Source organism: Pieris rapae, chromosome 3 (assembly GCF_905147795.1).
Source record: "Pieris rapae chromosome 3, ilPieRapa1.1, whole genome shotgun sequence".
Lineage (NCBI taxonomy): Eukaryota > Metazoa > Arthropoda > Insecta > Lepidoptera > Pieridae > Pieris > Pieris rapae.
In genome coordinates this window covers 10736672-10752843 of record NC_059511.1, presented here as the reverse complement: position 1 = coordinate 10752843, position 16172 = coordinate 10736672, and the positions used below count along the sequence as shown (strand labels likewise).

At 34.1% G+C, this 16172-nt stretch overlaps 2 protein-coding genes across 2 annotated transcripts; both read right to left on the bottom strand.

The window, feature by feature from the left end:
- Positions 1-2994: 2994 nt before the first annotated feature.
- LOC110998283 (collagenase-like) lies at positions 2995-5231 on the bottom strand. The gene is made up of 5 exons (XM_045634547.1): positions 5016-5231; positions 4531-4798; positions 4025-4123; positions 3679-3872; positions 2995-3359 (listed from the first exon to the last, which is right to left on the bottom strand). The coding sequence occupies exons 1-5, from the start codon at positions 5214-5216 to the stop codon at positions 3255-3257; spliced, it is 867 nt and encodes a 288-aa protein (XP_045490503.1). The 5' UTR covers positions 5217-5231; the 3' UTR covers positions 2995-3254.
- Positions 5232-8066: 2835 nt separating this feature from the next.
- Positions 8067-15440, bottom strand: LOC110998284 (T-complex protein 1 subunit theta). The gene is made up of 6 exons (XM_022266838.2): positions 15265-15440; positions 14429-14986; positions 13524-13898; positions 11502-11728; positions 9338-9533; positions 8067-8885 (listed from the first exon to the last, which is right to left on the bottom strand). The coding sequence occupies exons 1-6, from the start codon at positions 15322-15324 to the stop codon at positions 8664-8666; spliced, it is 1638 nt and encodes a 545-aa protein (XP_022122530.1). The 5' UTR covers positions 15325-15440; the 3' UTR covers positions 8067-8663.
- Between the last annotated feature and the right edge of the window lie 732 nt (positions 15441-16172).

Below are 16172 nucleotides of genomic sequence, written 5' to 3'. Positions count from 1 at the left end.
ATCTGGCGAATGGGCCGCGATTGTGCGGTTCGTGAATAGCTTGCGAGCTGCGCGCGTGCATTTTTGTTCGTGCACCGCCCCTGCCCCGCTCGCGCGCAACCTGAGCGTCGAACGCGAGCGGCTCGCGTCTTCCTTTCGCCCGCGGCCCTAATTTACGGTTAGGTTAGGTTAGTTAATTCACGTTGAATTCATGTTTTTTTGCGATCAAGTAATGGGATAGCTAAATAGGTAGGTATCCGGAATGTGTTGCCAAGCGGATATGGATATAAGCGGTATGCCTTAATTCCCTGGTAGACCATTTTGGGCAAAGATATTAGAGCACAGAATTTATTAATGTAATTGAGTTTCTTTAAGTTTTTAAAAATAATTGAACAATCTTGCTAATTATTTATATTATGGAAGCTTTATAAATAATCCATAAAAATCTGGTTTGTTTATTTAAAAAAAAATAAGTAAGATCATTTTTTGTCTTTCTTAGTGGCCTAGTTTTTGTATGGTTCTTTTTTAGGGTAAAAGCCTCCACCATAATTTTCCATTTCTCAGTGTGTTGAGCAACATCCATCCAGTTTCTCCCCGCTGTCCTATACATATTCTATCCCGCGCTCTGGAAATATGAGTCTCGCTAATTGTGATAGAACAAATGCCATTTATAAAATCGTTTTAATTGCAAACTATTTGTTTACCAAATTAAATAATTCACTCAACATATTTAAAAAGTCGTTTAAATTGCATTGGGAGCAGATGCTTGGTAGCTTTTAAACATCAAATATGACGGAATCAAAGCTTAATTGTACACCCATTTGTGGAAAAAGCAAATCTTAATATATATAAATCTCCTGTCACGATGTTTGTTGATGATATCAATCAAATTTGCACACCGTGTGCAGTCTGGTCCAACTTAAGAGATAGGATAGCTTAGATCTTTAATTATAGTCGCATTATTATTTTATTGCAAATTATTTGTTTATTATTTGATACAATTCTAACAGATGGCGCTGTGTGAAAAGTACCAACGTTTCACATAAGCCATCTACCTTTCACATCAGTTCTCCTACAGGTTTCCTTGAATAGCTTACAACTATGTAAAATAATAAAAACCTTAGCCACAGCAACGCTTGGCCGAGTCTGCTAGTGTATTTATCTATATTCATCCACAGTGGTCTTTAATATAAGCTTTTATGAATGTTGAACATTTATTCTGATAAATAAATGTAAATAATAATAGAGAATTGTCTATCGCTAACTACACACATTAAAAATATAGCTATTTTATCTTTCAACTCTTTTCTAATAGCATATATCCTGGTTTGCTTTTCTTGTGTCTCGATCTGTTTATCAATTTGTAAATTATACTCAAAATTAATTAAAATCAAATGTTTCAACCAAATATATTATGTATCTGTGTATTTCGAAGAATTCATACGTACAATTCACGTGTTTTATAATCGCAAATGATTAGATAAACAAAACGTCATATTATTAACAAAACTTTTATTTGATATCTTAAGCGCGAGTTCGAATACAAGCGAGGAATAAGTGACATGGCCATGACCATTTTAGGTGTAGAGTGTCGCTAGTGCATCCGATATTTTTGTTTTCTGCTCATCGGCAACTTCGGACTTAATGCACTTTTTTAATTAAGTGAAATCAAATCATTAATTCCAATTAACCACCTAAAATGCCACTTTTAAAGCTTAAAATATAAAGTTGATTCTAGTTGCTCCTTCCAAAATGTAGTTTCGTATGGAGAAGATCAGGCGAGAAACTCCACACTAAGAGCCTGTTTCACAATGTATGGATAAAGTGCCAAATAGCTATGCAACACATAAATTATTCGAAAGATAAATGTTCCGAATAAGATACTTGGCATTTTATGACAAATAGCGCTATCTGACAGTCGTGAAACGCAAAAATACTGTTTATCCTACAAATAAGTAACAAATAGCTTATTTGGAACTTATCCGGACATTGTGAAACAGGCCCTTACTCTTTTAAAATATAATTAACTAATTTTATACTTTAGTTAAACCAATATGTGTGAAGACATACTTACAAATTTCGAAACCTTAGAATATTATTCATTAAAGAGTAAGAAAAAAACCCAATGAAACAATGTGTGACATAAACATAAAATAATGCGTTCGTAGTATTATACAACAAGAAATAACCAAAATATCAGCAGCCAATTGATTTTGTCAAGGCTCTGTAATTGTCCTATGGAGCAGGACCATGGAGGAGCATTTTTCCAAGCATTCTTATCTTAAATATAAGCATCTTCTTTGAAATATGCTTGTTTATAAAGTGTACTTTTAATAAAAAAAAACGATAATTTAGTTTTAATATGTCACCAGGTATTTTATTGTAACATTTAACTACATATTGTGTTAAATATTAATTATATAAATTCCCATAAATTCGTAATGTTATAATTAATTAAGGTTTTCAACAATTTTTGGCATATTTCTAGTTTAGATTTTGTTCCTGAGCTACAGGTCTACGATTGGCATCCATGGGTAAGAATTCAGGTGAATTGGGTGTTAGATTGATGAATTTTGGGCGGTAGTGGTGTGTTTGATCGTAGCGGCTTTAAAGTAGTGTTGTCTTTTTCCTCTTAGTCGGCTGCAATGCTTTTCTCTTTTCTAGCACTTTTTTCGAGTAATCTCCCATTACATAGATACCATCCAAGTTCTTTTTTACTTTTCTAATTAGTTTATTAATTATTTACTTTTCTTTTTTTTGTCTATTTGGGATTTACATCTATTTGGCCTATTACATACTTTGTTTTCTTAATTTCATCGAATAGTAGTTTAAATTTTAAGAAGTTCCTTCATAATACCGAATCCATTCCCGTAGGTACTAATATTCAATTGCTTATAATATATTCGATGTAGCTACCTATATGTGCCCAGGTTTTTTATATATGTTTTCTTTAAGAATATTTCTTTATTTACGGTTAATCCTCCTCTATATATAACTCAGACGTTGTGACAAGTAATAATGATAGTGCTTTATGTTAATATACCTTAAATCATATTAAATAAAGAGATATCGTTTTTTTATGCATGTACACACTATCGACGAATGCTTATATAATTTCTATAGTCATCTAAATAGTTAGATCTATGAATGTTTAATATTATTTACGTAAGTATTTAAAATCAATAAACTCATTTATCATTTAATTACATATTAAATTACATAACATTTACATAATACACATAAATCAGTTTTACTTATAAAATCGACTAGGTAATTTATAAACGAGCTCTGATCCATTGGAGGAACGAAGTGACACGAGCGAAACCAGCTGGCAGACCAGCTTGACAGCCGCGTTGTGATGTAAATGATGTTACACCAATCTGCAAGGGAATAATAATATATAACATTCGGCGATAGTACTTATTAATATACACAGCTTGTGTGCGTTTGATGGTTAAGATTAACCCGGTTATCTAAGAAATTAATTGAAAATAAAATGCTTTTTGTTATGTTTATCTAAGGCAATGTAACGATACGAAAGAAATGACGCGAGTAACCCGCCATGGCCGGCAGCAACTCAATTTATAAATATGTATGTAGAACATTTTTTACGTGTTGTATCTACTCCAGCTAACCACTAAATAGTATTAGTATGGCGCTTAACCTGAACTGCTATTAAAAATAAAAGGAGCTACTCACCAAGTATCGCACGTTTTGGAAAGAGAAGTCAAGAGGACCTCCTGAGTCACCTTGGCAGGTACCAATGCGGCCTTGTGTGTCAGTACAGAGGGTAGAGTCGATGATGGTACTTGGCCCATAAATGTCAGTGCACACAAAGTTTTCAATCACGATTAATGACACTTGGTGTAATACTTCGTTGCTGTTGGAGCCACCTGAAAAATTCACGATTGTCAATATAGGGATAAAGGGCGCGCTAACGAAAGAATGTATTAAATATAATTAATATTAAAATGAATTTGAAATGGGACTACTTAAGGAAATTCTTATTCATTAGTAAAGATTTTAAAAACAAATTATTTCTTACTGTCTTGCAGTCTGCCATAGCCGACGGCCGTAGCACGGTTGCCCACGTATGTCAAGTACTCCAAAAGGCCGGAAGGAAGAGCAATGGCACGTATGTTGTCTGTAAATAGAATCATTCTATATCTGCTGTTTTAGTATTATTTCATTAAATGTTTTTATGTCAGGAAATACGGAAACAACTGTCTTAATATCTGTTATTCTGTAAAATAAAAACACCTTGATGATTGGAAATCTTCCACAGTCCGTTTCACAAGGCATTTCCATTTCCGAACTAACGTACTTTGGAATCAACTACCGACAGGGGTCTTCCCTGACTGATACGACCTCCAACTATTCGAAATTCGAGCGTACTCCTCCCTTAAAGGCCGACAACGCACACACTGTACATGGGCTGCGATGACTGCCCGTCCCACAAGCTCGTTGGCCCACTTTATATAAAAAAAGGCAAGAGATACGTTGTTTTTAGAACATAAAACTCAAAAAAATGGTAAAAAAAATAATACTGACTGGTAAAATCAACACGGTTAATCGTAATTATGGCGACGTCATTGTTCAAATTTCTCGTGTTAAAGTTGCTGTGCAGTTGAATGTTGGTAGTGGTGATCCTGGTACCGCCGGAGAAGAGACGCAGGGATCCCAGCACTACTGTGATGGACTGGCCTTGGAAATTGTTCGTTCTCCAACAATGAGCAGCAGTTATTAGCTTAGTGTTTGATAATAGAGAAGAGCCACACATTGATGTTCCTCCCTGTGTTAGAGCTATAAGGAGACCAGCCTGAAATAGACAAAATTACCTTTGTAATTTCTGTAGTCATTCAACCAAAACTCTATAGTTTGTAATGTTTTTATAAACTCAAGTAAAATTTTGAATGCAGCCTATACATTGAACAAACCCAACCTAACATAGTACTTAAATAAATAAGTTTAAGCCAATAATACCTACACTAAAAAGATTGTAATGTATTGTTAGAATTCGAAAATCATGAACTTACGATATGAGGGTGCGCGCCAAGCCGAGCTGGTGTTCCACCTACGATTCTTGCGCCGTCGAAGTCAGCAGCTGCTTCAGCGTTGCGTAGGTACGAGGCCATGGGGATACCCTGCTGGCCATGGTAGTCTACCTCTATGGGCTCGTAAGCCCGAGGAAAACTTAACGCACATCCTATCAAACTAAGAATTACTAATAACTTCATTTTGAATACCAACTGACGAGACGATATGACTTTTTATACACACGTTATCAAAATCATAGTTTTATCTATCTATTAATCGGACCAGGCCTATGATTACTATAATCAATTATCTGACTATTCTATCCATTATGTACGTATAGTTGTTTAAGCTTTTTAAGGAAAATGGTATAAATGGTGACTAGAGAGCATAGTTCAAATCACAAAAGAATGATTTTTTTTTAATAGAAGAGTATCAAGTCACACAGGTAAATATATAGTGTGAGGGCACACGTTTGTACGAATAGCAACCTTGTATTTTTTTAATAAATAAAAAGAGTGTGTGCACTTATGTATATACGCGTTAGAAGTTATACTTCTTTGGCGTATGGAAAAAAATAACTGAAATGCAGTAGTGTTTAACGAAAAATGTTAAAATTAATAAAAAGATTTTCTTTAAATAAATAAATTATTAGTAAATACTATCACCGTCGTATATGAAATTGCTTTAAAAACACCCAAACAATATTTATTCACACTGTTTAATTGTACTGTTACGAAACACGTGTTCTAAATATATAAATACTAGAATATACAACGTGAACATAGTTATCGATTTCCATGCCACCTAGACCTAACTTTATGATGTCGAATTTAGGTGTTGTTGTGCGCGCGCATCGTAAGAATTCACTCTCATCATTTTTCTTGATCGCGCCAAAAGAAACTTCAAAATAGTATGAAATATATAATATTATATATTAATAATAATATAATACTATGCTCACGCTTAGTCATGTGATCAATACTAGTGATAGAAGGTCACGCCGCTATCAAAATATTTTTGTCTAAGCGATTCGATTTACGAGGCGGAAGTTTTGCGGAAGCGGAAGATTTAATTTTAATTCTTACAACATTAAAATGATTTAGATAAAACCTTATCCTAAGGCCTTCCTTAAATTCAATTTAATACTTTACTTATACGAATTGGGTAACGTAACCGTCATTGTAAAACCGATATTAATTTCCAATTGCTGAAACTGGTACTCTCTAAAAAGTTTTAATAAAATATTACAGCAATACTAACCAAATATATTACGTTCTGGAAGCTGTAGTTGAGTGAAATGTTATTGGCTGGTGTCGATACGGCCTAGCTGGTGCATCATGTGGAGTGAACAAATACACCGAACAATACTACTTAATGTAGGTACCTAGCATTATTTGTCTTAGGCATGGTGGGGTACAATAAATTGGAAACCAGACGAGACTTACAGTTGTGCAACGACAATCCCCCAACGTATGCTGTGCAGTGTCATCATTTGCGTCACACTCTAAGCAGTTCGTTGTTGGTTCCTGCCGCACGATGTCATGCAGGTATCGCCCAAAACATCCATAGCAAAATATCCTGTCAATACCTGCAGAAGATGAAAGGTAAGGGTGCCACTTTTTCTATTTGCCCAGTCACTAAGTACTGGACGAATAGCCTCAAACGTTCTATGCCCCGCTATTGGATCAGCTAACCCAAGTGTACTCCAATAACTGGGTTTTTAGTACCTATGGGCGACGGTTATTTGCGATAATCAAGGACAAGAACCAGTCTATTGCACTCCGACAGTTTCGATATATTTATAATGAACATAAATGAATTCACAGTAAGATATTATGTATATTTTGTGTTTAATACTATAATATGCGCTTTATTATGTTTTATTTAATGTTTCTCGATATTATCGTATTGGAATAGACTGTAAGTATAATGTATTTCTGTAATAAATTAATGCATAAATAAAAAAATATATATATATGAGTTCAGTATGTGGTAGTATACGAGAAGACCACCCAAACAAAAATGTTATGCTCTAAAATAATATTCTCTATTCGTATTAGATATTTATTATATATCGTTAGATTTTGTTGCGCCACGTAGCTTTGGAAACAACATCCTCTGCGTGGTAGTCCCCTTGGAGGGCTCTTGGGCCGGGGGAAAATCAACCGCACATCTTACTAACCTCAAAATCACAAAAAATTCAAATCGACAACTACAAACGGCTTAGATGAATCACGTTTATAGACAAGTTATCTTTCTAAGCATTTAATCTCTTATCATATAACTATCGGCACCTACTAATTATCACATGATACTCATTAAAATTCCCTACATATTATTACTATTAGGAATTGTATGTACCTACACATCAACAGGCGATATACATTGTTATTAAGTTTAAAATCAGCAGAATCTACCAAATTTCGTTTGTGAAAAACAACCTGGGACTTAAAAATGCATTCAAATTCTTTGACTTTATTCTCCAAATTCTTGAATACAGCAGAATAAACACTACTTGATATATTCGCTAGTTGGCTGATCTATTTAAAAAAAAGCGCCAAAAATTTGTAATACAGGTGTCATCTTTTAAATGTTATTGTTTATCCTGTTTGTCATATACATATTTAAGAATGGATAGATTATAACATATACCGTAGATTTGTAAGTGCATTTTATATGATGTGGTTTAATTGACCAACCTATCATTATTATCGTCAGTGCTTTACTAAGAAGTCAAGCAAATTACGAGAAAATCCATCTGAAATCTTAGCTAAATATCGTAACCAGGAAAAACAGATATGTATTTATTAACATATAAAAATATTTCAAATAGTTTTACATTTAAACTTATTTATTATTGCATCCACAAAAGTTCATTAGTAATTTTTAATAATTATTAACTAAACTGTGACTAAATATGTATGTAGTATTTTCTATTGCACTTTTCCTATTTGTTCATACTGATGTTTTCGTAACCTGAGAACAACTTAACCAACAAATTGTAGTAAAAAGTAAGATAACACAACAAGGTTATAAAATAAAACATTCACTTAATATAATTATTTATTACCTTTAAATTAGTTTATAAGCTAAATAGAAGATAAACCAAAAATACTTCCGGCTGAATCATAAAGTTTAATATAATTAAAATGTGACAAATAAATGCTCGCTGAAATAATATTAGCGTTTGGTATCAAGAACTAAAGGGCCTGAATACCGCGAAAGATGGTCGTAAAAGTCCACAGAGTAGATAGTGTCAAGTCTGTGGCACAAAATGGCTGCTTTGACATATTTGCAAAAAAAAATTGCGACAGTTTCTTCTCAGTTGTACCACAATACCATTCCAAGCCATTACATCTATGTAAATTACGTTAGTAAAGTGCCTGGAAATACAGTTTTATAGGCTGTGAACAGATTAGATTAAAAAAAAAACAAAATCAAACTGTGTTTCTCTATGATATAGTTTGTTTGCCGCCATTTTAAAGTCAATGACTTATTAAGCGATAATACGAAAATACAAATCTAGTATTAGATTATAGTTTTGCGACAATAAAGACAATTTTGTTAAAACTCGCGAGTTGAATGCCTAACACTCGTATGTAAAAAATTAATTGTATTCGAAGTTATCTGCAGAGTCTTATATTTTATTAGGATTCGTCATCACTTCCGGCTGGGGCTTTGGGTTTGGGGCCACCAGCTCTCTTGGCCATGATGATCTGGTCAACTTTGAGTATTGTAGTCGCCGCCCCGACCGCGTATTTGAGGCCCCAGTATTTCAGAAGGTACAAGTCCAGAACCCCCTTCTCTTTAACGTCACACACCCCACTACTTTCAGAGTCAATATCGAATCCAATTGTTTTTTGGTTTTCCTGAAAGTATGATATAAATATTTGGATAAGTGAATATGTTAGACAAAATTACTTTTAATTCATATTTCAATGGTTACTTTTTAAGTTTATTGCGAATTCTTATTATAATGATTATTTGAAGGTAAGATTAGTCTGAAGTATTATTATCATGTCAGAATGAAATTTTTGAGAAATAAAGTCTTAAAATCTAATATGTATTATTTTTTTACCAGACAAAAACAGTGATATATATAAGATGGTATTTGTACACCACCAAAATGTACCCATTAAGAAAAAAATGCAAGACAAAATATATGTCCCTTTGAAATCGTGGAAGCCTCAGACTAATAATTAAAAAATATGCCACACCAGGCGGGCATAACTTATAAAAGATATGTTTAGAGACCATTGAGCTCCCCAAATGCCTTTATTTCATAATTAATATATAACAATCAAAAGACAAGAACTCTTACCCGATGAGCCTTGTACATTTTATTCACAACTTCCGTTGCGTTTGCGCCTGAATTGTCAGCCAACGCCTTGGGTACTGCTTCCAAAGCAACGGCGAATTTCCGCACCGCGTATTGCTCTAAGCCGGGCAATGTGTCCGCGTATTGCAACAATTTCTGGGCAAGCTGGATTTCAGTTGCCCCTGCACCGGCCACAAATCTTTGAACAACAATTTAAATATAAAATATTTTTATTTTATATATATAAATATATATTATATACAAATTTTTTGCAAGGTGTAAATAGTCGGTCTCACAACAACAGCCACGAATTATTGAATAATATGTATAATGCGATTTACATTATTTAAATTACAAACATAAATCCATTTGAAAAACGATCAACGTTATAACTTATATATATATATATATATATATATATGTCGCAGTAAAGTAGTTAAATCAGAGAGTAAACTGAATCTCTAGATAGTTAATTAAATTTCGATATTCAATCAAATCAAATTACAAAACCGGTAATTTATTAAATATTTCTTCAAAATGCAGTTAAGTATATAAAAATGTGTTTGTTTGTTATTTTAATTAAATTAGTAATTAATTATGATTATTTTATGTAAATATTTTTATTAATAATAAAATAGGTAATTAAAAATGCAATTACAATTAATTCAATATTAATAAATAATGACTTTATCACAAAGCTTATGATATCATATCAGAATACGTAAGTGTAAAAACCCAAAGATTACACGATTATTCAGATTTCTTAAGACTAGACGCTTAAAAAAGATAATTTAAAACACCATTGTCTTCTGTCCATTTTCGATGACTGCGCAGATAAGATAGCCTTCGCATTGATCAGAAATTGTCAAAATATTCAGGATTAAAAAAAAACTTTTTTTTAAATTATTACATTTCTATGTATTGTGTAATACTAAATAATAATTAGACTAATTGCTCTTAACTTCTGTACCACTTCGTCTTTTTCCGTCAAATATTGTTTAACGTTGCGATGAAAGAGACGGATGGCTAGTTACAATGGTGCATAAGACAGATTTATGTTTAATGAATGCAGAGAAAAAAGTAAAATTGTTTTAATAACCCGGTCAATTTAGACATTTGAAGATACATAAAGTCCCATCAAAATCAGTAAAATTGTTCAATATATAATTATAAATAATATTTAAAAGATCCCCACCATTCCCGTGTATGGTTTTTTTTTATTTAATGTCAAAGGTAAAAAAATGAGTTTTTCGCGATTGTACAGCAAAACAGTAAGTTAATACGCTGAACCCCAGCGCAAACAGAGCCCAAGATTCTTCGGAGAATATCCTGATCGAAAATAAAGAGAGCATGCTTCTCTTTCTTAGTTTAGTACAAAACAAGCTTATTTTTTCAGGTAAGTCGCGATCGGAAATATCTACAAAGAATTAGAAGAGATGATAGTGTGTCTGTCGTAGTAAAGTAGTTAAATCATCGGTCAGACATCTAGTTAATAACGTTTTCGACGCTTCTTTATTTAAATCAGAATGCTAGCGACTTGATTGAATATATTTAATTAACTGTCTAGAGATTCAATTAACTGTCTGATTTAACTACTACTAACTGCGACACGTCTACTGATCTGCTTATTATCTGTTCTGCTGACAATGCTTTGTATGTTCTAGAGATAAATGTATGATTGTTTCTGTCATAAAATTACTTTTTTAGAAAAATAGTTCGAAGTTAGCACTTGCCTGATATAAGACTATTAGCGGTATCCGAACGTTAAAATTGGGTTGCAATTTTAAAGTTTACGTTAAGTTACGTTTCAAACTTTTTCACAATTTTGGGTCAAGCTGGTTTCGTAGTATAAAGACGATAGAAAATTCAGTGTTCGAACACAGGGTTAAAAAAGGTTTTAAGGTTCTGCGAAATATGATAAAAAATCATTTGCGTTAAAAGAGCATAGTGGTCAATGCGAAATTATCAAATCAGTTAATTACGTCACTAAAAATCTTTAGATAATGACAAAGTTATATCATAATATTATTATCCTTTATCAGTTTGACGCTACAATAATTATTATTTATATCTGAACGTATCTGATGATTGGCAAATTTTTAACGATTACTTTGTTTTATCACGTGTTCTACAATTTGCAAATTCCTCTTTGAAGCAATACACTTACCGTCCATCTCTGGCGATTCCCTTGAATGTGTTGACACCATCATCAATGGCCCGTTCAATGTCATCCATGTAATTGTCAGTAGAGCCTCGGATGACAACCGTTGAAATCCGGGATTCAGAACTCTCCATACTGAAGACCACAACTCGTGTGTCTCCCAGCTCGTCTACATGGACTTTGTCACAGTAGCCGAGTTCCTCTGCCGTTGGGGTTGTGAGACGGGGTAAGACCTGGAATTATTTCTTTAATTAAACACTGAAACACGCAAAATAACAATAATCAAACAAAAACATTTTAACATTAAAACGTTACGATGCGGGGCGAGGATTGAATTATGCGTTATTGACTATTATTTTCGACTTTCCGATACTTTACACCTCATAAATGGCAACTTTTAGGTTTAATGCGAAACTTGGTAACGAAACGTTTTACTATTGGGTACTAAAAAACATTACGGCGTGTTACATAGGGGTCAAGAATCTCCAAAAATTGCGTGACGTAATACTTGAACGCTCCCTTACAACATGGCCGGTGGAGACAAACGCGATACTTTTAGTTCGCGTTCTGCGTAAAACTATACTTTGCATAAAATGTTTGTAAACGAATGTGCTTCCCGCTATTGAGGTGAAATCGTACCTAACTATATCTAACATCTTATGACAAAGACCCCATTACTGTATCTGACGTATAATAATGTCTACAATTAAATTTTTCACTTATTAAAATGTTAACTGGCAGGGAGAAATTACTTGGGAATTGTAAATGCAACGCGTAAGTAGATTTTAAAACATAAAATTCTACTACTTTCTTTTATGTAATAGGAAGCAAACGGGCAAGTTAGTTATTTTATATAATACCGCTTCTAATAGTGGTGGTGCATGGCTAAAACTGCCTTCAGGAACGCTCAGTTGTGGAAAGACGGACGTCGAGGTGATACGGATGGTATTTTCTATTCTGCCTTGTTAAAATCACCAAGCATTACAATATTAGCGGTCGAAATTTTTTCGAGGAGGGTATCTCTTGTGATTTGATGTGCTCGATGAGTCCATCAGTTTCATCATTTTTGCTATGGGACCTATACAGGCACTCGTGGAAGAGTAGGGTATCACAAATGAATGTTCCAATTTCTAGCATGTCAGATGGGTCGGAAATATCAGTATACAATACCATCTGACTCTCGAGCGATCAAGGCCGGCTTAGCAGTCTCTAAATGGTAGTGGACAGCGTGGATATTGCAGATGAGCCTTACATTTGTGAAGTCCACGGCGAGCGTGAAAGCGGGTGCATTTGCTGGTTTGCTCCGTTTGTCCCGAGATCGATTAATATTAAATAAATATTAATCGATCTGGCTAAAGGGGGAATCTAGGCGAAGCTTCTCTTTTTTCTGCAGAATACGAAATTCCACCCGTATCACCTCGACGTCCGCCGTTCCACAACTGTGCGTTTTTCTAGGCAGTTTTTGCCGCGCCCCATCACTGTGTGGAACCAGCTGCCGACTGAAGTATTTCCGAACCAATTCGACTCCTTACAGGGTCCTTCAAGAAAAGAGCGTACCAATTCTTAAAAGGCCGGCAACGCACTCACCAGCCCTCTGGCGTTGAGAGTGTCCATGGGCGGCGGTATCATTTAACATCAGGTGAGCCTCCTGCCCGTTTGAACCCTAATCTGTAAAAAATAAAACCTTCATATCTTTTGGGAACCTTTCGGCACTTCACGCCGGTATTCTGACAGACAATGGCCCACGACCAGGGAAGTGCCAGTCTCATAGAAACATTTGGCTGAAGCCCGAAGGTAAAATAATAGAACGCCTATTAGGGGTTGACTGATTAAGCTGATCAAATAACGTATCACATGTTATTTCACCAGTGGGCGATAGGATCTAGCCCCCTAAAGAATCACTGGTTTTAAATCAGTTTAGCTAACAAAAATTTGAAAAATATTTCACATTTACAACATTCAAAGTAACTTAGTTAATTAAGAAATGTTTGTGGACCTATTAAACATGAATTTCATATTTATACTTACGGTGGCATTAACTGTTCTAGCAAGACGTCTTAAGTCAAACTTGGAATTCAGACGAACTGCCATAATACCAAACTTGTTCAAGAAGTGCAGGGCCATATCTCCAAACTTAGCACCAGCCACAACGACCTTAACACCAGCGTCAGCTATATCCTTAATCTGCTTTTCAAGAAGAGATTCTTCTCCCTTACTGAAGTTTAGAAGTTCATCTGCACTTTTGATAAGGACAGTGCCTTTAGTTTCAGTTTGTGTGATGTCCACAGGACAGGAGTAGACGGCCACTTTAGCCTTGGTAATGTTACTAATGTCTCCCTCCACTTCACGTTTGAACACCATGCCTGAGAGGACATCAGACTGCAGGAGACCAGCTCCAAGAATCTGAATAAAATATAAAATGTATGGTTATTTTATTAAAAAATAGTTCTGATATGTTTTTAATGACATTAAAAAAATATTATTAGTCTGGGTGAATCGGAACTAAAATATGAGCAAAAATCCTTTAAAAATCTCAGTCTCAGTCAATATAATTTTACCAATGTGCTAATAAAAGCCTTTTTTTCCTAAATATTATGAATACATAAATTATTAAGAGATTTAGAAAGAAAAATTTGGTTTAAATTAAATTATAATCCATTTGATTTTAACATGACAAATTTATGATTGGACTTTTGCACTCTGTCGAAACCTACATGTATGTATACTTAGTGGTTGTACTTGGACAAATGTTCTATACATTTATTTATGCTTATATTTTAATAGAAGTTAATTTTTTCTGCACATGACAAAATACAAAACCAAGAAACTACATTAGTTAAAAAAAGGCCAAAGTTAATAAAATGAGAATGTTACAATAACAAATCAGTGGTTAAACTTGTCAACGGAATATCACACTATTCCAACATTATTACCTTACATATCCTGATATTGTCAACATTGAATGTGGTCTTCTCTGGCAGAATACCAATACACGCTTTGCCAACTAGGTTAGCAATAAAATCTTCATTTCCATATTGCTTAGACATAATTGAAGGTTTAATACCTTTCACTACATCATCAAAGTTTTTACAGTCCTTTATTTCAAAGCAAACAAGTTCTGGAAGAATTTCCAAGCATTTGTCAAGAGCCCTTTCATATCCATCAGCAATTTCGCTTGTTGTAACGCCTAAACGTAAAAGCTCTTCAGCTGCTTCTAAGAGGGCTCCAGAAATCACAATTACAAAGTTTGTGCCGTCACCAACCTCTGAGTCCTGCATTTGACTTGCCAGTACCATGAGTTTAGCAGCTGGATGTTCTACATCCAACTCGCGTATAATTGTGCCGGCATCACTAGTAACAAATTGCTTTTCAATATGGTTTATTATCATTTTGTTCATCCCATTTGGTCCATAAGCAGATCTCACACTTCGAGCAAACTCTTTGCAAGCATTAATATTCCTGTAGACAGCTTCCTCAAGTCCTGAGAACATCTGAAAGACATCAACGAATTTTTATAAATATGACTTGTGGGAGAACTTTGGTAGTTTTTACGGAACGCTGTGCACCATTGTATTTGCACTAAGAATGTAAGAAAGAAGTTTCAATAACACAAATGCAAGAGACTGAAAGGTTTTTGATTTCTATGCTTGAAATGAAGCATTTTATTCTCATTTCATATGGTCCAAGTAGAAATATTTTAGAAATTGTGGTCATATGGTCAGCGGCACATGACAAAGCCTGGGTTTTTGGTTATAATTTATAAACTTACCCGAGCTCCATCTTTTAACATCTGCGGCACACCTGGCGCTTTTGGAATATGTAAAGCCATTTTCTGATGTTTTTTTGTATTTTATAAAAGCAAATAGAAATATAATTTCAGATTTACAAATATTTTTTCATAGAACAGACGCACACTTTGGAATTCAAATGACTGTCGCTTCTAGAGTCTTGACAGTTCTTTAATGTGGTAATTGTCAAATCAAGAGTATGACATTCTCTCACTAGATTTTAAATGTTTGGCGGGAAAGTATCAAGCAAGCCGTATGAAGTCGCGGCTTGTGTGATTGTGTCGATTGTCGCATGACTATAGCTTTATAATATATATACATATATATAAATCAATCCCTATTTTCCTTAATCAGGGCATCACGCGTGAACGGCTAGACTTAACCACCATACAATTCAAAAAATTTTGATGCAACCATATAGCGTTTGACATTGACACAATGTGTGCTGCAGATATCGTCAGAGAGAGGATGTAAGAAAATTTTGTTGATAAATTACATATAAAATTGTAACAATAAAAAAAAATATTTAAGAAACGTAAAATATGTAATAGACTATATAGATCAGCACACTACATCAAATAACTTTTAAAAAGAGAGACAAGAAACTGTATAAGCTAATATTTAGGTATATAATATCTTTATATATATACAATTCCGCTAAACGTGTGTATGTCACTGAACTCTTAAACGGCTAGATCGGTTTGAATGTTTTTTTTTGTCTGCATTTGGTAGGCGCCCTGGATGGTTAAGATTCACAAATCAGGCGGGCAGATGGTGCTATATGTACTTAGTTAAATATAATAATCGCTTGAAATATCAAGCAGGGCATTGTCTGTCGCGTCCGTTAGTGTGATATAAATAGTTGATTGTACACAAAACGGGGTGAAAT